The sequence below is a fragment of the Pyxicephalus adspersus genome, chromosome 12 (assembly GCF_032062135.1).
Source record: "Pyxicephalus adspersus chromosome 12, UCB_Pads_2.0, whole genome shotgun sequence".
In the NCBI taxonomy this organism is placed as follows: Eukaryota; Metazoa; Chordata; class Amphibia; order Anura; family Pyxicephalidae; genus Pyxicephalus; species Pyxicephalus adspersus.
In genome coordinates, this window is record NC_092869.1 from 2,378,145 (window position 1) to 2,400,396 (window position 22,252).

The 22,252-nt window shown below is 42.1% G+C and overlaps 1 protein-coding gene across 2 annotated transcripts in view; it reads right to left on the reverse strand.

Annotated features, from left to right (window-relative positions):
* Positions 1–16,123, reverse strand: part of LOC140342087 (NACHT, LRR and PYD domains-containing protein 3-like) — a 23,717-nt gene extending 7,594 nt beyond the window's left edge. The window contains exons 1-7 of one of the 2 annotated variants that reach the window (XM_072428126.1): positions 15,966–16,123; positions 15,293–15,366; positions 14,653–14,742; positions 14,200–14,360; positions 12,876–13,047; positions 12,170–12,235; positions 1,175–2,891 (exon numbers count right to left, since the gene is read on the reverse strand). In XM_072428126.1, coding sequence (XP_072284227.1) covers positions 1,175–2,891; positions 12,170–12,235; positions 12,876–13,047; positions 14,200–14,360; positions 14,653–14,686 — 2,150 coding nt within the window. In that variant the 5' untranslated portion in view covers positions 14,687–14,742; positions 15,293–15,366; positions 15,966–16,123. The remainder of the gene's footprint in view (positions 1–1,174; positions 2,892–12,169; positions 12,236–12,875; positions 13,048–14,199; positions 14,361–14,652; positions 14,743–15,292; positions 15,367–15,965) is intronic. The other variant, XM_072428127.1, reaches the window with a different exon arrangement.
* Positions 16,124–22,252: the final 6,129 nt, after the last annotated feature.

The window sequence follows — 22,252 nt, forward strand, 5'->3', positions numbered from 1 at the left end:
TGAATGGCACATGAGTGATCAGAAGGGGAATAATCTTTCAGAATCTTTTTTTTCTAGATTTTCCTCCTTTAAAATTGGGTGCGTCCTATATTCCAGAGCGTCTTATACGGCGAAAAATACGCTAATTGTATTGTAATACTAAAACATTTAATCATTTCTGTGCTCTTTTTGGGGAATATGTATATGCTGAAGCAAACTAAAAAGGAACATAGAAAAATAGTGTTCTGTTATAATACTGTTAAAGAAGGTGTTGGACTGAATATTTTAACCACGTTGAGCACATCAAGGTGATTAGACTAGCAGTAGGGGTGGGCAGGCACTGTACTAAAGCCTTGTTCTCACTTGTAGTTTCTGGGCAGCTTACTGGCAGTTCAATTGCAGTGACACCACTGCATTTGATAGGCAGCTTGCAAGGGTTTATCAAAGGCCAAACCGCCCAAGCTGCTCCTCAATAGGATGTCCAGCTGTGGTTGTAAATTGGTAACGTATAGAACCACATTTCAACTACCAGCTTCACCACTAGCTAGTACAAGACCTTAGTGTCCTCCAGAACCATCCAAACAAATCATATATACGTAAAACAGTATTTAATTTACTTTATATACTAAATATATACACATGAGGCTATTTGCTCAATCCAAAAAAAAATCCACAGAGAAAGATAACCCTAGGGCGATCCTAGTCCATTCCTATTGCCGCAATGCAACTGAGGAGTGTCAGGGAACGATACATTCCAGAGAAGAATGAATATAAAGGCTGGATATTGGGTCTCAATCTCACGATAGCTCACAAACCTATGATCTATTAGTACTGATGTATTTTAAATTACCAATGAAAAAAATCATGGAAACCATGTCAGTAGCATTTCATATATGCAAATTGTTCTAATATCTAAATTACAGACACCTCCAAGTAATGTTCAGAGTCCCACTTGTTTCTATGTGCGGCCTACAACAACAACAACAGTTACTTCAGAGAAACTAAAATCACCGGAGAAATTCCATCAATGCCATGTGTATTTCCCATCAACATTCCGTATATTCCTGCTGCTTCTACTCATCGGTTGATAAATTCTAATTTGTGAATACATAACTACAACAAATATATTTTATCAATGGCAATAGTGTTACCGGACGTGTTCATATAATTAAACATAATTCAAATTTAATCTTACCTTAAAGCTTTGCTTGTGCATAGAGCTGATTTAAGTTTCTTCAGTCCTTCACTCTGAATATTACAATTATTTAAATGTATTGCTTCTGTCTCCCTGCAGGATTTGAGGATAAAAGACAAAACTGAACAGTCCAGAGGAGTTAGTGGGACATCAGAAAAGTCAATACATCTGTTTGATCCAATACATTGTGACACCAGAGCCTTATTCCTGCTCTCATAAAGAGAGTACAAGACATTAAGGAGCTCTCTCTTTCCTCGTGTAGACTTGTCAGATCTTTGTTCTTCTGTGATTTTATGCTGCATCCAAGTAATGACATCTCTGGCAGCCTGAACAGACAATTCTCCAACATGAGACTTTAACAGGAATCTAGTAGAAGTGTCTGAGAGACCACAGAGGAAACGAAGCAATATTTCAGCACGGCCATCATTGTAAGATTCAGCAGCATTAAGTGTTTTCTGTAATTTGTCAGCATCATAATCTATAAATTGAGCTAAAGCGGCAAAAAATTCCTGAAGAGTAAGATGTAAGAAGGTGTAATCCACATTAGGAGGCTGACCAGATTCCATGATGAAACATGAAAAGAGGTGTTTGTCATTTTTTACATTGAATGAATTCAAATACCGCTCAGTAAATGCAATCAGATGATTCATGACTCCATATTCTGCCATCCACCCAATAGATGTCAGCAGTTTCCTGACAGTGTGACTATCTCCTGTATTCTGGTTGTGATTGGCCAGAATGTTGGCAACAAAAATCACAAAGAGCTGTGTCACTGTTTTGGGCAATGATTCCATCAGCTGATCTGTGTTTGCTGGTTGGGCTTTGAAGCACATTGATAACACCGTACAGACAATCCAGCAGTATGATGGGATGTAACAGAAAGTGTACAGTGTGTCATTCTCCTGCACATAATGAAAAGCCTTTTCTGACATTTCTTCATTTACAAAGAATTTTTGGAAGAAAATCAGTCTGTCTTCATGGAGAAATCCCATTATGTCAACTATTCTCTGGAAAACACTGGTATCAACTGATGCCAGTCTGGTTGGGCGACTGGTTATCAGTACAGAACAACCCTTAAGAAGACTCTGCCTTACCAAACTGACCACAATCTCACCAAAATTTGTTCTCTGTTTTGGGTCGGACAGTTTGCTAGATCTAAAATCTATTTGGTGAATAGTTTCATCTAAGCCATCAAATATAAAGAGAAGTCTCCCCGGATCTTGTAGAATATTTCCAATCTGACTCTCCAGATACATATATTGTTGAAGAATCATCTTCTCCAAGCTGATATTTCCCAGTCTATTAAGTTCCCTGAATCTGAATAAGAAGACAAAAGCAAATCTCTGGTAGAGTTTTCCAATCACCCAATCATAGACAATCTTGTGCATCAGTGTGGTCTTCCCTATTCCTGGCACTCCACTCAGCATTACTGCATGTGGTACACATTGTGACTGGTGGTTCCAGTGGAACAGCCTGTTTGGGGAAATGTGTTCCAGTCCAGTTTGTGTTTCCTTTAAGCGTTTCTCAAGTTTTACCCCAGTTTGTATTAGCTCATTCTGAGGACGCTGCCTAAACTGATAAGTGGAGACTACAACCAGGTTTACATAACGCTCATTTATGAGGAATCTTTTTGGTTCCAGGGTAGTTCCTGGAGGTTTGTGCTCAACTAGAATCTCAGTCCTCTCCATCAGATGTTGTTTGTGCTTCATCTGAATATCTGGAAAAATAAAAGAAAATGTTGGATTTTATCAAAACAAAAATTGGAATAGGTTTACTGGATATAAAAATTATAGTGTAATTATGGGCACAAGTGACATTTGAACATTACCTTTTGAACATGAACATGTTACATGCCAAGTCCAGCAAAAAAACATCTTAGCTTATTTGATCAATGGGTATTTAGGTAACATTTGCTTACACCAACATAAAAAAAACCCTTGCACAACTACATTTTACTTTTGGATTCTCATACCTTGTATCTTCCTATAGCTATATAGTTTTAGCACAATTTGCTTTCAATATGTTATTGTGTTGTAAGGTTTTTCTTAGATATTTATGAGGTATTGTCACAGTTGTAGAGACTGACCTTCTTAGGGGTGCTATGGTCTGCTCTGAATTAACAAGAAGGAATGGGTATCGAGAGAGGCAGCATAAAAGCAAGGTCAGGAGCAAAGCCAGGGGTCAGGAACCAGAAATCCAGAAAATTTACACCATTGACACAGGGGACACAGAAAGAAATGGGAGGTACAGGTGACTCAGAAGATCACCACAGACACAACGGGACACTGGAAGAGCACAAAGGATTAGACAGGGAAACAACAATGAACAACAAGGGGTTAGGACAGGAGCTGGACTGGGAAACTCTCAATTAAGCGACACATGAATAGAAAATGTCCAGCAGAGTTAGGAGGCTCTGCAGTAGCCTGGAGACACATTGCATTAACACTGAGCACTGTGTCTGAGCCAGCTAAATAGCCAAGGGTTATTAAGAGGCTTTTTCCTGATTGGTTTGCAGGAGGGGTGATGCTGATAAAACTTGGAAGAGCAGATGCTCCCAGGGTCACAGCTTCTCAAATGTGTAGGAGAGATGCTGGAGCTGGAGCTGGCACTTACCTGTCCAGCAAGCCCGCTGCATCCTTGGGGATCACAGGCAGCGAGGGAGACGCTGCTGCAGCAGGCAGCATGGCCGAGGCTGCTGCTCTGCTTGCAGTGTGTCTCTCCCTGCCGACAGAAGGATCTGTTCTAGCTGAATGACAACCAGGCGGCATCCCCAGCGTCCCCATGGACGTGAACAGAGATGTTCTTGTTCTCAGCACTCCTGCGAATGTGCAAAGTAGGGCACGTCCCATGGGTGCTGTGGGAAGAGGTGGAGATTGCTTTGCCGTGGGGCGGAGCATAGTTTGAATTCCGCAGGGGATTTAGTCATCCTCCAATCAAATAGCGCCAGGTGGCACAAGGTCATTGGGCACTCTGGCCATTTAAGGAGAACCTGTCCTGAACACCATTGCCCGCTATAAGCCTCAGTGTGAACAGTGTGCTTGGGTGCGTTCTCTGTGTGTTGGTTTATATTAACCTCTGTTGTGTCATTACCAATAGCGACCTGGTCTGATATCTGATTCTGCCTGACCTCTGCCTGCCCTGACTACTGACTACTCTTACTTGCTGCCTGCCTTGACCTCGGATTGTTCCTGACCTGCCTTTGCCTTATCCATATGTACCATGCTTATCGGACTGATCTTCTGTGAATGACCTTTGCCTTGTTTTATGACGACACAATAAAGCTTGATAAATGATTCTTGGAGTTGGCTGTGGTTTGTGTGCCCAGCTGCATTACAGTATAGCGGGCCACTCACACACCACCCAGCCCCAATGGGGGAAATCCAACGGGGCCTATCGGAGCTTGCATTAGGGGATCCCACTGGTCACCCAACGAAGGTTCGTAAGCGCCTCCTGGAAATGGCAGGTAAATTATGGTCACTCCCAGGGCAAGACCCAGGTCCAAACGTATCCAGCCCAGCGGTGCCAGTGGAACCTCTGATTCCATTACCCGAGAATTTTTCAGGAAAAGACAGGACTTCCCCAACTTCCGGTACTCTTGTCTTCTGTACATACAACTTCGCCCTATTGCCTTGGGGACAACATGCCCACGTACTAGAGATGGGCATTCAACTTACCTCTAGATAATCCTGCATTCAGTTCTGTCGCTGACTTATTTGCTGTTATGGGGGTGATCTACGATGACCTGGACCTGACCCGAACAGCAGGGATAAACTTGGGAGTACCTAGCCCAGGAGAGACATCCCGTGGAAGAATATGCAGCAGAATTTCGGCGCTGGGTCATCAGTACCCTTTGGGGAGACGAAGCTCTTCTCCATTGCTTCCGTCAAGGCCTCAGCAATCAAGTCAAATACCTGCTGTTGGGTCTTCCTTCTCCGTCCACCCTGGATCTTGCGATACAGCAGTCCATCTGCATTGACCTGAGGATCCGGGAAAGTCCTCTAGAAAAAGTAATCCGTGGAACCAGGTGTCGTTCGCCTCCTCAGTTGAAACCTTTACCCCTGATGAATACTTCCAGCACCACACCACCTGCAAAGTTTCCATCTTCTATGCCTGATCTGGGGGAACCCATGGAGATTGGTTCATCCAGATGAGCACAATCGGTGCATGCAAGGTGGACTCTGCCTTTACTGTTGCGATCCCGGTCACAGGGCAAGGACCTGCCCTCGCAAAGGACCTGAAAGCTTCCAGTGTATTGGAGGTGCAGAAGGGAGCTTCTCAGACCCATTGGTGCAGTCTCCACGGTGTATCCTGGTTCCGGCTACCATATCCTGGGATGGGAAGACCCGCCAAGTCATGGCCTTTCTTGACTCTGGGGCAGATGGTAACCTACTGGACCAAGATGTTGCCCCTGACCTGGGGATACCTGTCGCCCCTCTTTGTCCTTGGCCACCATCGATGGCACCCCCCTTTAACAGGGTCTTTCACCTTCTATTACCCCAGAAGTGCACTTAACTGTGGGGGCCTCCCATAAGGAAGTTATCCACCTGACTGTAATCAGGATAGTAAAAACCCCCCTGATTTTATGCCTCCCTTGGTTGAAATCCCATAACCCTATATTTGATTAGGAGTCGGGTCAGATCATTCAGTGGGGAACCGAATGTCAGGCTAAATGCCTTACTCCAGTAATGCCAGTACGGGCCCTCGAGGTGTTAGAAAAATTGCCAGAGCCTTACTAGGAGTTTACTGATGTCTTCTGCCCCCGGTTAGCTAACAATCTCCCACCTTATCGTTCCTATGATTGCCCCATTGAGTACTCCTGGGTACATTGCCCCCTGGGGGTTATTTGTTCAATTTCACTGGGCCAGAAATAAAGGCCCAGAAAGAATACATCCAAGAAAATCCAAGAGAAGGGCTTCATCCGTCCATCATCTTCCCCTGCAGGTGCTGCCTTTTTTTTGTGGAAAAGAAGTATGGCGGGTTAAAACCCTGTATTGATTACAGGGGCCTAAACAAGATTACTGTGAAGAATCAGTACCCTCTGCCCCTTATGGATGACCTTATTGGAGCCCGATTCTTCACCAAGCTAGATTTGAAGGGTGCCTACAACCTCATCCTCATTAGGAAGGGCGATGAATGGAAGACTGCCATTAACACCAAAGATGGGCACTTCGAATACCTAGTAATGCCTTCTGTGTAATGCCCTGGCAGTCTTCCAGGAATTTGTAAATTATGTGTTCCGAGAATTTCTGGGAAAATTTGTGATTGTTTACCTTGATGATATTTTTGTTTATTCATCCAATCTTTTCCTCCACAAAGCACAAGTACGCCAGGTCCTACAGAAGCTCTAAGAAAACTGCCTCTATGCAAAATTGGAGAAGTGCACCTTCCAGGTACGTGAGGTTGCTTTCCTAGGGTATATTCTGTGGGATCACGGGTTGGCCATGGATCCAAGCAAGGTCTCAGCAGTTCTTGAACAGCCTCAACCCACTGACTTCAAAGGTCTTTAGCGCTTTTTAGGTTTTGCAAATTTTATAGGAAGTTTATACGAAACTTCTCATCCATTGTCCACCCTCTGACGAACCTCACTAGGAAAGAGGCAGACTCCTTAAGGTGGACCCCGGAAGCTTGCAAATCCTTGAAAGTGCTGAAAAGAGCTTTCTGAAATGCACCCATATTGGTGCATCCAGAGCCCACCCTCCTATTTATTATAGAGATGGATGCTTCTGGGATTGGCGTGGGACCAGTCCTCTTCCAGTACTCTGGAGAACTGGAGAGATTGCACCCCTGTACCTTCTTCTCCCGTAAGTTCTCCGCAGCTAAGAGTAATTATGACGTGGGCAACCATGAGCTTCTGGCAGTAAAATGGGGTTTTGAGGAATGGAGGCATTGGCTGGAAGAGGCAGAACATCCCACAGCAGTCTATACTGACCATAGAATCCTGGAGTACATATGGTTCCCAGAGGTAGCTTCCCTTCCGGATCCGTGCCCTAGCCCCATTTTGTCCCCCCAAATGTGTGGTGTCAGCCTCTTGAGACGGACTACCCCACTGCAAAACCTGAAGGGCGTCTGTGTGTTCCCCTCCATCTTCGCCTGAAGGTCATCCAACAGCTAAATGATTCCAAGACTGCTGGCCACCCAGGAATTAAGAAATCCCTAAAATTAGTAAAAAGACACATTTGGTGGCCTCATACGTCAGTGGATGTCGAATCCTATGTTCGTGTGAGTCTCCCCAGGCGGCTCCCTCCAGCACTGGCACTCTGCTTTCGCTGCCCATTCCTGCTGCTCCATGGACCCACATATCCACGGACTTCATCACGGACCTTCTGGGGTCCTTAGGGTTTACGGTGATCTGGCTGGTGGTAGATTGCTTCAGTAAGCAAGCCTATTTCATACCGCTACCCAAGTTGCCCTCAGCCAAGGAATTGGCTGATTTATTTGTGTTTCATGTGTTCTGCCCTCATGGGGCTCCGGGGAACATTGTGTCAGACCGTGGGGTTCAGTTTGTCTCTCGGTTCTGGAGGGAGTTCTGTGCCCAACTGGGCATCGAGCTCTCCTTCTTGTCAGGGTTCCACCCCGAGACGAATTGTCAGACCGAACAAACCAACCAATCGTTGGAACAATATCTCCGGAGCTTTGTATCTGGTTGCCAGGAGAAATGGGCTGACTATCTCCCCTTGCGGAGGTGGCATATAACAACGCAGAGCATTCCTTGACCAGGATCTCTCCATTTTTGTGTTTTGAGGGTCAGAGTCCCAAAGTTTCCTCTTTGTCAGGTCCACCCTCTAATCTTCCTGTCTTTAACGATTGGTTAGAACGTTCCCGATCTGTTTGGAACCAGGTCTAAAGTAATCTTAGAGAGGCAGTAACCCAGCAGAAGAGGTTTGCAGATTTCCATAGATCCCCCGAGCCCCAGTTCCAAGCCGGTGATCTGGTTTGGGTGTCTACCCGCAATATTCCCCTCAGCCAAGTTAGAACTCAAGTTTATTGGAAAAAATTAATGAAGTGACTTAGAGTCAAGCATCCCAGTTCCTTGAGGGGGGTAGACACCTTCCATATCTCCTAATTAAAATCTGCTTCTGACTCTGCTCCCCTTTCAGATCCCCCTCCACCAGTTGAGGTGCAGGGAGCACTCAAATATGAAGTTGAGAGGATCCTGGACTTCTGTAAGGTGTGTAGCTCTCTGCAAAGAGAGGTGCTGGGTGCCAGCCTACTGCGTACAAGTGGAGGAACTTGTTTTGGAATTTCGCTGGGATTATCTGGACCAAAACTGTTCCAGTTAATCACGTACATTAGCTTCTTGCAAGAAATATGATTTGATGTCAGGGTCAGGTGCAGTAGTGATCAGTGGTGAGGAACGAGAAAAGCGATTCAGGACCAATGGCTTAAGCAGAGATACATGGAAAGAATTGGGTAACTTGAGTTGTGGGGAAGGCATAACATATAACAAATCAGGTTAACCATAGCTGAAATTACATAAGATCCAATAAAACATGGAGCACACTTCAGGGAAGACATTTTGCAATGAATGTTCTTTGTGGACAGCCAGACTTTTTCCCTGGTAGGAAAAGCGGCACCTTACTCCAAAGCTGATCAGCAAACTTCTAGTAACGAAAAACTGAATGCTCTGAGGTTATCAGGCAAGTCCTTCTGCTGGGCACAGAGACTATGAAGAATGAAGACTCTTTGGTGCTGACATGGGTATTATAGGTGAACTCTGCCCATTGTAGAGCTGCCCCGAGCTACCCAGTCATGGCGGGCAGATACCAGGACTTGAATATATTATTCCAAGGACTGATTGTCTCTTTATGTCTGCCTATTGGTCCGTGGGCAACAGGCTAAAAAAAAGCCGGGGAGATATCCAATAATTTACAAAAACCTTTCCAAAAAGGAAGGTAAATTGAACCCCACAATTTGACACAATGTATGTAGGCATACCATAAAACCGTAAAATTTCCTGAGTAAAGATTAGCACCAACACAGATGGTAAAGCTGGAAGAGGCACAAATGGGATATTTCGAAAAGCGATCCACGACCACTCAAATACCCATACAGCCATCAGAACGAGGAAGATCAGTGAAAAAATCCATAGATAGTCCTGAGGATCAAACGACCCAGAAAGTGTGTCAGTTCGAGAGTTGGCACAACAGGGTTTAATGATAATCACAAAATGAGAAAAGAACAATAACCAACAGGCTTGCCAGGGGTTGAGGCAATGAGTGGACTGCAGATACTGGGGGGTTTTATGATCTGTAAAAATAGTGACCTTGTGAGGGGAACCTTCCAAAAGAGCAAAGCTAACTAAATGGCTAGAAGTTTCCTGTCTCCAATAAAATAGTTTTTTTCTGTTGGGGAAAATGTCTTAGAAAGGAATTTTCATGATCCTGGTGGTGGTCTGGAAAAAAATATTTCCCATTCCCACAGAAGAGGCATCAACCTCAATATAGAAGGGTTTGGTGACATCCAGCCTAACCAGAATTGGGACAAAAAGAAAAGCTTGTTTCTGGTTATGGAACGCCTTTAAACTTTGAAAAGGCTAGTTCTTAGGGTCAGCATCCTTCTGAATCAGTGCAGTCATGGGAGTTACTAGTGTGGCGTAATTCCTTATATACTATTGGTAATAACTGGCAAATCCCAGGAAGCACTGAGTTACCTTAAGGCTGCAGGGACCTATCCCATTGGAAATACCTGTAAACTTCTCAGGATCCATAGAGAGGCTCTCTCAATGTAGCCAAGTAAGGGCACCTGTGGGAGTATATTAATGCACTTATCTGCCTTTGCGTACAGTCCATTGTTTCAGAGTCATTATAGGACTAAATGGACATGTCATCTGTGGGTTGACAACTCAGGAGAGAAAAATTGGAATGTCTTCTAAATAATCGACAGTGCAGAGGTATAAATGTTCTCGAAACACATCATTGACAAAGTGTTGGAAAACAACCGGGGCATTACAAAAAGTAAAGGTCATCACAAAAAACTTGTAATGCCCATCTCTGGTCTTCCATGTATCCCACTCCTTGATGAAGTTCGTATACAGAGTTGTGATGAACGGAGCAACCTCTTGAGTGGAGAGAGCAAGAAGCTTGACAGGTGTGAGCTTGGTCAAACACTTGGGGTAACAAGAAGGACCCCAAGCCAATACCTCCTGAGTAGACCAATTAGGCTCTGGAAAGTGATGTTGAAGCCATGGTAGTACCAGGACCACTGCGGATGAGGCCTGAGGGGGAATGAGAAAAGTTATGGTCTAATGTAGAACACCTTCAGACATTTGTATGTGTCTGGTCTTAAAGGAGATAAGTCCACAGGACAGAATGGTACCATTCACTGCAGAAATGTGCAAAGGTTGAGTCAATAGCTATTTTGGTCAAGCCTACTCCTGTGGTTGAGCTCAATAGGTTTCAAGGGACGCTGAGTTAAGGGGAGAGAAGAGTGTACTAGCATGCCCCCCTCAGAGCATTCTAGGAGCTGAAGTTTCCCAGCCTCTGTGGATATAGTTTATTAAAGCTTCCCTTCTGTCCACAGTAGATGCAGAGACCTGAAGATAGGCACTGGGACCTTTCCTCTGGACAATCATTGTTGGACCCAGTTGCATGGGTTCTTCCTAATATGTTGAAACAGAAGGGTCCAGAGCCCATCGAAAGTCCAGTGCTAATCAGGGTGAGAAGACCTTGCGTGAGTGAGATTTTCTCACTCTTGGAACACTCTCCTAAAGGGATATCAATCTAGATGGAAGAAGGAACACTGAAGGAGACCAGAAGTTTATCCAGGTGAGTTGCAAGTGCACAGAACTGGCACAGTACCTGGTATTGGGTAGCTTCCTGGGCATCATGCATCTAAGAGAGTAGCAGGTTAGGGGTCTGCTGTGAAGGTGCAGACATTGTTTGGGCAAACAGTCACGCTCTAAGTGATGGGACCACCAGGGGGGCACTGTGCTCTGCTAGGTGGAGGTGAGTCTAAGTAAGAGCCTCTAAAGGTGAGGGTGTTGTGCTGCAGACTGTGGTGACACGGGGGTCACCGCAGACACGGGCACACTGGAGACATGGGAAGACACAGAAGAACACAGAGGGCACAGCAACTGCAAAAGGTAACAGTAAACTGACCAAGCAAGGGGTTAGAACAAGAGCTGGACTGGGAAACATACAGGCAACATCTAAGCAGGAAACATTAAACCAGAGATTGGGGGGCTCTGAAGTAGTGGGGTGAAACGTTGCCTAAATCCTGAATGCTGTCCCTGAGCCTGCTAAATAGCCAGGGACTAACAAGAGGCTATCTCCTGACTGGCCGGCAGGAAGGGTGATACTGATTAAACTTGAAAGAGCAAGCGCACCCGGGGTAATAACTGCCCGCATGCACCGAAGACTGCAGCTGGCTGTTTACTGAGGAGGAAGTAAGTGTGACACTAATGATCATAATTTTCATATGTAGGTTGTAATACACTCGTTAACAGATACAGATGATGAAACAGCTGTGTAGGAGACTTAAAACGGGGTAAGGAACAGCCAAAGTCTACTATTGAGGTAAGGTTGTCACAGGTCATACAATATGGCAATACTGGGCATAGCAACTAGACACAAGGCAAAGATTTCAATGCAGACTGGGCTTTTGAAGAAGCAAGCAACACTGAAGACCATAAACGCAGTTGTTGGTCAAGAAATCTAAGTGTGACTTCTTAAGAAATCAGAAGTTGTCTAGCAGAGCCATCAGATTAGAACTGCCAGGTATTCCCACCCATCTACTGTCTGGAGAAGTCTGGCCAAACAAGGTCTCCATGGAATTACTGTAGCCATACATACCCCCAACATGGAAACGAGTCTAAGCGATTAGACTAAGCACAAAAACACAAAAATTGTGGTGCAGAGAAATAGCAGTAGATAAAAATCTAAAATATTTGGCTGCAGCAGTAGGTAGATTGTTTGCCAAAAGGCTCTCACTACTTTTCAAAAATGAAACTGAACTGGGAGTCTTAAACTATTAGTTATATACAACTGTATAGCTTACCTGTCAGCTCTGGAGTCAGTGATTGTCCGTATTGATCCAGAAGAATCTGCTCCACCAGACCCTCACCTATAAAGAAAATGAAACAATAAACAAAAATCAAACTGAAGTCGATGATGTCTTTCAGACATGCAAAGTACACATATTAGAGAAAAGCAACACAATTAAATGTTTTGAAATGAGCATGTGGATTTTTGACATGCAGCATGTGCAGTAGTTGTCTTGGCATTTTACATGTTTAGGCTGACTTCACACCTGTTCAGTGCTATAACACACATACAATACCATATCTTACTTTGTACGTTATTGTGTGTTGTGTTACACCAATATTTAAATGTCCAAGATAGATTTGTTTCCTGGCAGGATTACAAAAGTTTTAATCAGCAAAAAAGGCTTGATCAACACAGTGAACACAGGTCCATTGAACCATAGGGCCTTTTTGCAAAGAGTGTGTCATTTATCCAAGCATGTACAAAGTGGAAACATCTTTTTAAAGCTCATTTATTTCTAATTAGGAATATGTAATTTTTTGTCTCCATCGCCCAGCCACAGGCTTATTAAAATATCCCCTGGTTCTATATTCTGACCTTGATCTGTGCCAGAACCAGTCTTGCTTTCAGGAGCAATAGTTATAGCATAGTATATTGAAATTACCAATAATTGTGCTAATGACAGACCTATCAGAAATGTGATTGTAGGAACAAGTTACCTGTCTGGCAAATTTCATCCAAAACCACCAATAAATTAGGATGAGGATGATCTTGTTGTAGTGTATAGAGACATTCCCAGAATCCAATCACAGCTTCTCTTCCAAGTTCCAGAATATCTTGAAACAGGATGAAGGATAACGCACCTGAATTTTGCTTAATTGACAGGTATTTCTGAAAAACACATTTTTTATTGATTATAATAAAAATGATAAGAATTACCATAAAATACATATACATATTAATGTATTTATTGTGATTGAAAGCTCTACAATGCGCTTTAGTTTGAACTTCCAAAGGTTTGCTGTGTTATGTTATAGGGAACATCTAGAAATATTAATTATACCAAAGTAGTACCCTTTGTCTTGGGTGCCTGGGTACTCTTGTGCCCATTTATAGCTGTATATCCACAGTGTAAGGGAATAATTAGCATCAAAATGTCACCCATTACCTTCCAAAGCTTGCACATACAATATATTTTTTTTAATCCTAAATCAATTAGAAACATTTCTGTAAATGTGACATTTCACACATTCACAGATTCTGCTGCATTTAAATCTATTGGGTTCGATGTTTAAAGCTCTCCAACCTGGAAAAGATAGGCTTTCATTGGAGAAGCTGAGGGTTCCAGCAAACCTGGATTTTATCTGGTGTGGGATACAAAACATTGGCCATATAAAAGCAAATTATTTTTAAGAAATCGATTCCAGGCTTTCTAAATAGCTCCCCTATGATAGTCTATCTTCTCTAGTCTTGGAGAATGCTATTGATTTAAACCCATTGTATTGCAAGAGGTAGGAATAGCTGTAGCTTTGAAGAATACAATAAAAAAAAAGGGAACATGTATAGCATGGTTGTAGGTTTTTTTTTAATTTGCAAAAATATAGTAATAAAAAACTATATGAGGGTCCTCCTACTGTTAAAACCAGACCCTTTCACAGCCTTGGGACCTTCCCCCTAAAGAAATTAGGGGGAAGGAGGTAAAAAAATGGCTATTTACACTTATATTTTAACATTAATTTTTAGAAGCATGATCTGCTTTTTCCTTTTTTTGTCTTTGGGTTATGGTCCAACAAGTCTGCTAGATATTCCCAACAGTTGTGGGCACAATACCCTGTTCAGGCATTGTTATTAACCCACAAAAGTCAAAATCTTCTAAAATTGATTTTTTTTTGTGACAATTGATTCTTGAATTTCGACATTGAAAGTGGAAATTTCAAGTCAAAACCAAGGTTGTCGATATTTCTGCTCTCATCCATAGTGTTAGCGAACGGTCGGATTGACTCATACTGTGACCAAGTTAATGTAGAAATATTTGATTCTCACATCCGTATTTAGGACATTCCGAGAATGCAGTTCACGAAGGATGGCATGAGTGTTCAGATTCTCCAGGATATAGGCCAGATCATCTCTGTAATACTCAAATATCATCCTCAGAGATGAATCTTGATATGCAGACAGCTGATGGCGGAACCTCTCAATGTCATCTAGAGAAACACACAGGAAAAACAATTACAGGTCTGTAGATTGAATGTATGCATCAAATCAATGATGGATATACAGTGGATAGACATAGCAATGTTCTGCATATTTCTAGGGGGGTCACTGGTAGAATAATCTTAAGAATATAAAATATGTATCTGTCAGGGGGGAGATGGGACAAAGCAATGTTCTGCAGATCTCTAGAGAGGTCAGTGATTAAATAATCTGCATAATATACAATATTGATCTGTCAGGGTGTAAACTGGAGGAGGCAAAGTTCTGCCAGAGCATGTTTACCAGGACTGATGACTCTTCCTTGGCTTCTCTTCATCTTTTCGATTGATGGAGTTTAATTTTCGTCAGGAATCAGTCCATCAAAGCGTACACCTAGACAGAATTACAACATGAGCATGGGTTTTTAAATCAAACAGATCCACACCAGCATGAATGATATGCCCTGCATAAGCCAAACATTGTTTGTTTTCTGTATGAAATCCACAATTTAAGAAATAGGAATATTCTGCTGGTAGACTATAAGTTGTCATGAGACCGGTTTTGTTCCACCTCACATGTATAATACATGGACAATGTGTATCCTGGAAGCTGTAATCTTTTATTCTTCTAATTGTGCAGGACTTGCTGGGCAGGTTTAATGTGTACACCCATCGGGGTCAGGATAGGGCTATGCATAGGGGTTAAGGAAAAAAATGTACAGAGAGGCAGATAAACAAGGTGCAGGAAGAATTGTTTTTTTCTGGAATTGCCAGAAAGCTGCAGAAAAGTGCACAAAACATCTGCATTATCATTATGAATTTGTATAAAGCTAACATTTTACGCAGCACTTTACAGCGCAATCATGTCATTAAATGTCTCTTGGAGGAACTTACATACCATTGTCATACGTTTATAAATAAGAAAACAACCTTGATTTTATTACCTCCTATTGTGTGCAACTTCCTCCTCCTCCTAGATTGTAAGCTCTTCGGGGCAGGGTCCTCTCCTCCTATGTCACTGTCATATAGTTACATAGTAGGTTAGGTTGGAAAAAGACATAAGTCCATCTGTCTGTCATATTCAACAACCCCTATTTAATGTACAGCGCTGTGTAATATTTTGTTGCTATAAATAATGTTTTTTATTAATAAACCACAGCCCTAGTTTATTAGATAAGTATAGTAACAGTGAGGGAGGAAAGAAAAAAGAGGGGTTTAGCGTGGCATGTGCAAAAAGGCCAAAGGAGAAGAATGTAGATGAGCTTGTCAGTGTGCTGCTTGCAAGTGAAGGTTAAACTACTGTGTGGCCCTTCACCCCAGTCTCTTGAAATGTGTGCCCTGACTCCATCAACACGAATAGAGCAGATTTACCTCTCCTATAGCATGCATGCACTCTCGGACTCTGCTGCATGTTTACAGTCTCTGACAGCTTTTATATGCTGCCCTTTAGTGATATCAGGGGCCAGGCTTGGGTCTTCTAATATCTGTAGGTTCATCTGTTTTTCCTTAGTTTTTAGAGGGAACAAGTAAACCCAACCCAGCAAGACAGAAAACCTAATAAACTTTGTTTTTTATGTTTTTTTGTATACAATAAAAAGAAATAAATAATATACATACCTTGGACAGAATTCCTTCCTCTCTAAAGCAGCATGCCAGAAATCATCTCTAATCCAATCTAATTATTTATTCTTCTCTTTTCAAACTTTTACTGTAACATTTACTAATAAAGCAATAAGTGGTTGTCTCTAGCATTTCTGTTTTGGACACGAGCAACTTGAGCGACACAAGCTACTGGAAATTATCATGTTTCCTGCTTGTTAACTACATCATTTCCTACTGCTGTAACTTGTACCAAAGGAAGTAACTACTTTCTCAACTATGCCTGCATCAGATAAGTGGTTAGGGTGTGCAGCTGCATTACAATGTAAGAAAGCCTTCAACATGGTCTTGTCTTGTTTTCTCCTTTTTGATGATTTTATATTTGGAAATTTCTTGTTTTATATGTTTAGGGAAGTACATAAAACGGCCATTGATAATGGCCATAGAAAGCACTGGGCACCCCAATGCCCCCAGTGCCCTATGCTTTTTGCTGGATAGGTACCATCACCAGGACTGCCTGAGATTTTCCCACATCCATCTCGCCCTTAAAGGCACACTGGGTAACATCTGAAGGATGACTGGGGTATTGGGTTGGAGGGCAGGCATGCTGCATCATATGTGTAAGAGAGGGGGCTAAGGTAGTGCATTGTATGTATAATATAGACTTGATTTATTAGACCAAAAAAGATATAAACTTTTTAACATGGGGGAACCAATTCTATAATTACTATATCCACGGCTCATAGTACATTAGTTTGGTGGTCAGTGGGAACAACGCCTCTTACATTGCTGGCCAGTGGGAAAGCTACTACCCTTATAGAAAAAAGATCGTTGGAAGCCACCTAAACTGACCTGAGAGTCAAAAACTTTTTGAGAAACACTGACTTAGACTATAATTGGTGAAACCTGGAATTAATTTAATAAAATCATTTGCTACTATCTTTTTAATACTGGACCAGACCTATTCTATGTTTGCTGGAATAGAAATATAAAGGTGTTTTTAGATGTGCTTTCTAAACTCTTCTGCAGATGGTCAAAGAAATGGAGATACTAAGAATTCTAACAAGAAAGGAAAAGATACATCAAACTGCCTTCTCTTTGCAATTAGATGTCTGACAATATTGACCCATATTTGCCAGAAAGCAGTGGGATGCTGGTACTCCCATCTATAGACCAGAGAAGTCTGGTAAGAAGGGGTCATTGTGGAAATGATGTATCCAAAATGCTATATCTCCAATACAAGTACAGGTAGACCACAATTGGCAGCAGGATTTCAGAATCCCAATGGATGGGGATGTGAAGAGGTGAGTGGTAGATGAGAGGTTGCATAGGTAAGTGGTGGATGAGGTGGTGCAGAGGTAAGTGGTGGTTGAAGAGGTGCAGAGGTGAGTGTTAGATAAGGTGGTGCAGAGGTGAGTGGTAGAAGAGGTGGTACAGAGGTGAGTGGTGGATGAAGAGGTACAGAGGTGAGTGGTGGATGAGGAGGTGCAGAGGTGAGTGGTAGATGAGGTGGTGCAGAGGAGAGTGGTGGATGAAGAGGTACAGAGGGGAGTGGTGGATGGGGAGATGCAGAGGTAAATGGAGGATGAGGTGCAGAGGTGAGTGGTGGAAGAGGAGGTGCAGAGGTGAGTGGTGGATGAGGAGGTGCAGATGGTGCAGAGGTGATGGATTATGAGGTGCACAGGTGAGTGTTCGATAAGGAGGTGCACAGGTGAATGGTGGATGAGGAGGTACAGAGGTGAGTGGTGGATGAGGTGGTGTAGAGCTGAGTGGTGGATGAGGTGGTGCAGAGGTAAATGGTGGATGAGGAGGTGCAGAGGTGAGTGGTGGATGAGGAGGTGCAGAGGTGAGTGGTGGATGAGGAGGTGCAGAGGTGAGTAGTAGATTAGGTGGTGCAGAGGTGAGTGGTAGAAGAGGTGGTACAGAGGTGAGTGGTGGATAAGGTGTTGCAAAGGTGAGTGGTGAATGAGTAGGTGCAAAGGTGAGTGATGGAAGAGAAAGTGCAGAGGTGAGTGGTGGATGAGGTGTTGCAGAGGTGATTGATGGTTTATGAGGTGCACAGGTGAGTGATGGATGAGGAGGTGCAGAGCTGAGTGGTGGATGAGGTGGTGCAGAATTGAGTGGTGGATAAGGAGGTGCAGAGGTGAGTAGTGGAAGAGGAGGTGCAGAGTTAAGTGGTGGATGAGGTGGTGCAGAGGAGAGTGGTGGATGAAGAGGTACAGAGGTGAGTGGTGGATGGGGAGATGCAGAGGTAAATGGTGGATGAGGAGGTGCAGAGGTGAGTGGTGGAAGAGGAGGTGCAGAGGTGAGTGGTGGATGAGGAGGTGCAGAGGTGAGTGGTGGATGAGGAGTGAGTGGTGGATGAGGTGGTGCAGAGGTGAGTGGTGGAAGAGGAGGTGCAGAGGTGAGTGGTGGAAGAGGAGATGCACAGGTGAGTGATGGCTTAGGTGGTCCAGAGGTGTCTGATGGATGAGGAGCTGCAGAGGTCAGTGGTGAATGAGGTGGTGTAGAGTACACTGGGTGTTTACAATCAAGCATCCCAGCAGAACTTTCATGCCATGAGCCCAATAACACTTTATACATGAAAAAATACTATAGCTAAATGCCAAGTGGAGCATGAAATGTAACTTAAAAATAAAAAAAGCTGGGAGGGCAAATACAAGGGGCCTGATTTATTAAAGTTCTCTAAGCCTGGAAAGAATACACTTTCATCAGTGAGCATCGGTGATCCAGCAAACCTGGAATGGATTTCCTGAAAGTCGTTTGCTATTTGTTAGCATTGTTTTCAATCCTGGACCAGATATCCCTTTGGATATCCAGACGACCCTTTCAGTATCAAGCAGTACTATATACTACATAGTTATAAATGTACTTACCTGCACAGCCGGATCTGCTTCTGAGGATAAATGTGGACAGCTTCCTCAACAGAAAATGTAGAGAAGAAGGTGGGGACAGACTATTCAACTAAATCTGGAGGTGAGAATATAAACATATCAGGTTTCACTTTCAAGACTGGAGAATTTTTTCTCCCTTCTATAACATGTTTACACATATTATAGGCCCTAATTTATAACTTCCCACACACTAAATATTATCTGAAATCTGCAAAAGAAAAAGTAAATTAATAAAAATGTTTATCAGATCGGCATTTACCATAAATAACTGCCCTAGATTTAATCCTATATATATATATTTATTATATAATCATTGTTTATGTACAGACACGCATCTTAAGTGTGCGGATCTGTATACTAAGTACTATGAACTGTGGTAGAATAAAACGCCTGATGCCAAGTTCAGGGGATAAAAAACACAAATTTTAGCCTTCTCTCTCTGGGCAGTGACACCATTAGGCAAGGCCCTATCCAGGCCCTTTAATCCATTTTCAATGGAAAGCTGCACTATATGATGCCAAATATCCCCTGATTGTTTACATCAGGTGTTTTATTTTAACACACTATATATATATATATATATATATATATATATATATATATATATATATATATATTTATTTTTAGACTCAAATATAAACTGATCAGAGCAGATACAGGTTATAAAATCAATGACTCAATTATAGACCTAGGGCATAAAGTGTGTCCATCACTTCTAACATTAATTAATAAAAATTCCAATAAATTTAACTTGTTTTCATTTAATCATGTTTTCATTTATATTAGCTCAGATAATATAAAAATACAAACAAGGCTGACCCAGCAATAGCTGCTCCAGTGCTATTATAATGAACGTCTGGGGTCCTCCCTCTCTTCCCATGAAGGGGTGCCGTATCTGATGTTTAATCTTCTGATTGGTAAATGACTCTCCAAAAGACTATAAAAATTATGAAAATGAAGAACAGCACTGAATGAAGTCCACATCCCGTTCATAAATAACGGTCCTGTTCCTATAGAGAGGTCTCAGTCTGCCCACCATTGCTGCATTCTATTGGGGCTGGCAGTATGTTTTGGGAAGATGTTTTTTGGGGCAGTTGCTGGGACAAGTAATGTAACTTCATTGGATGGTATAAGCTGTACATTGTATTTATTACAGATCTTCCTTCTCTGTGCTGTCTCTTCATCAATCAGCCTGGGTTACCTGAGAATTAATATTCATGATTTACCATTCCTTTTTTACAAAATAAAAATACTCCTTTTATCCTTCATCTCTTCATGTATCCATAATAAATGTATTCTCCTCTCTCTATCATACAAAGCAATATCCCTCCTACAAAGGTAACAGATCCTCCTCCTCCACCGGGGTCAATACAGGAAAATGTTAAGTCCTGGCTGCAGCTTTTCTCGCATTTTTTAGTTCTCATCTTCGATCCTCTGATCCTAGAAGAGAAGATATAAACGGTCATCAGATCTCAGCAGAACACTTTCAGTTCAGCATGAAAACACATGGCCTATTGGCAGGGGTGCCCAACCTGTGGATGTTGATCTACTGGTAGATCGCAAAGGCAATGCGAGTCGATCACGGAGACCTGCCTTTCAAAATAAACTCTACCGAGTTATTAAGTCCAAATACCATTCCACCATGACTGATGATCATTTGGAAGGCTGTTCCAGGCTGGCTACCAGCAACTACAGTCCGGACTATGCAACTTTGGCTGATTCCATTCAGTTTAAGACGTCATCATAGTAATGGCTAAACATTTACAGAATTGTATTGTGCCATACATGTTCATGCTGGTATGCAAGGAAAACAATGTATATTTTAAATATAAAGTATACTCAGTATATATATCAATAATTATATGCTTAGCATTTTTATTGTTGTTCACATTTCCATTGTTGATTGATGTGATTTGGATGGATATTGCTAAGCATACATACAGTTGTACAGTGCATATCTACAGTACCTAAATTTGTGTAAGCCACATGCCATTTGATTCATTATGGATACATGCTTGACTTGGCAAATCTCTCGTATATGTTTTAATGCTGTTGTGCAATTTTTTGTGCAACTTAACATTTAAAACCCCCTGCTCTTCAATAAAATATTGTTTTAACATAACATGATATCTGACATTCATAAAGATCACCTGTACTGATATACCTTTAGAGGCACACATTGTTTATCTGCATATAAATATGCAAATGTTCTAGCTGCCTTTGGCTTCAGTACTCTGATCATCGATCTAAAACAGACAAATGGATCCAAAAAAAGCGTGAGGGAAGTCTGAACTTCCAATCATCATATTCCCGGTCAGTGATATATAAAAAAACTAAAAATAAAGAATGATAGCATCCTTCTTACCACTCATCTTCTGCTGCCTCTCTTTGTAGTTCTCTTCATTGGCTTCCATTTCACCTTAGAATCCAATTCATCTCCTGTGCTTTGCCTTCAAATTCCTCTACAGTTTTTGTTCAAGTTAACTTTCTGCCGATAGAAAAATACCCCCTAGCCGCTCTCTCTGCTCCTCCAATGACCTACTAATGACTTCCTCACTCTTAACCTCCTCACACGCATGACCCCAAGACTTTTCTGGAGCTGCCCCAACTCTCTGGAATGGTCTCCTCATCTTATTCGGCTTGCTCTTACTTTCTGTACTCACAACCCATCTTTTTAAATGTTCCCACCCGTCGTCTTCTGTCTCTTAAAACCCCCACTACTTCCAACCATTCCATATCCCCCTCCTATTGTGTGCCACTTCCCCCATCTCCTAGATTATAGGTTCTTCAGGGCAGAGTCCTCTCCTCCTGTGTCGCTTTCTGCATCTGCCTGTCATTAAAAAAAACCTAATTAATGTGCAGTGCTGCGTAATATGTTGGTGCTATATAAATCCTGTATAAAACTTCAAACAAACCTAATGTTCTGGCACTGCCTACTTTTCACCTGTAGGTGGCAGCATGTTTTAAGAATTCTTGGAAAGAAAATAAAAATATATAAAGGGTCCTAATCATATATTGTATTACTAAAAATGAAAATGGGTGTTTGAAACATGTTGGATGTCTTTTGTGTTTTAATGTTATTTTACAGATAAAAAATAAAATATGATGAGTGGATTAGGCCAAATGTATTCCCATCTCATTTCATTCAATTGTTAACCACTGATTCTCAATCTGATTAAAAAAGTATGTCAAGCCAAAAATAGAAAAACATATAACATATATACAATATTTTGTAAGTCTTAGCAATGCATGCACATTTATGTGTGTGTTAGCCCTTTAAGTCCAAATATAACATACCCCTGTGCTGAAAGCATTGATAGCTTTAATTACATTTTCACAGAACTGCAATCTGCATTGAAATCTTGCTTTAATTTTGCACAGCAATGGTAACTGTAGTGCAGTGCAGGAGGT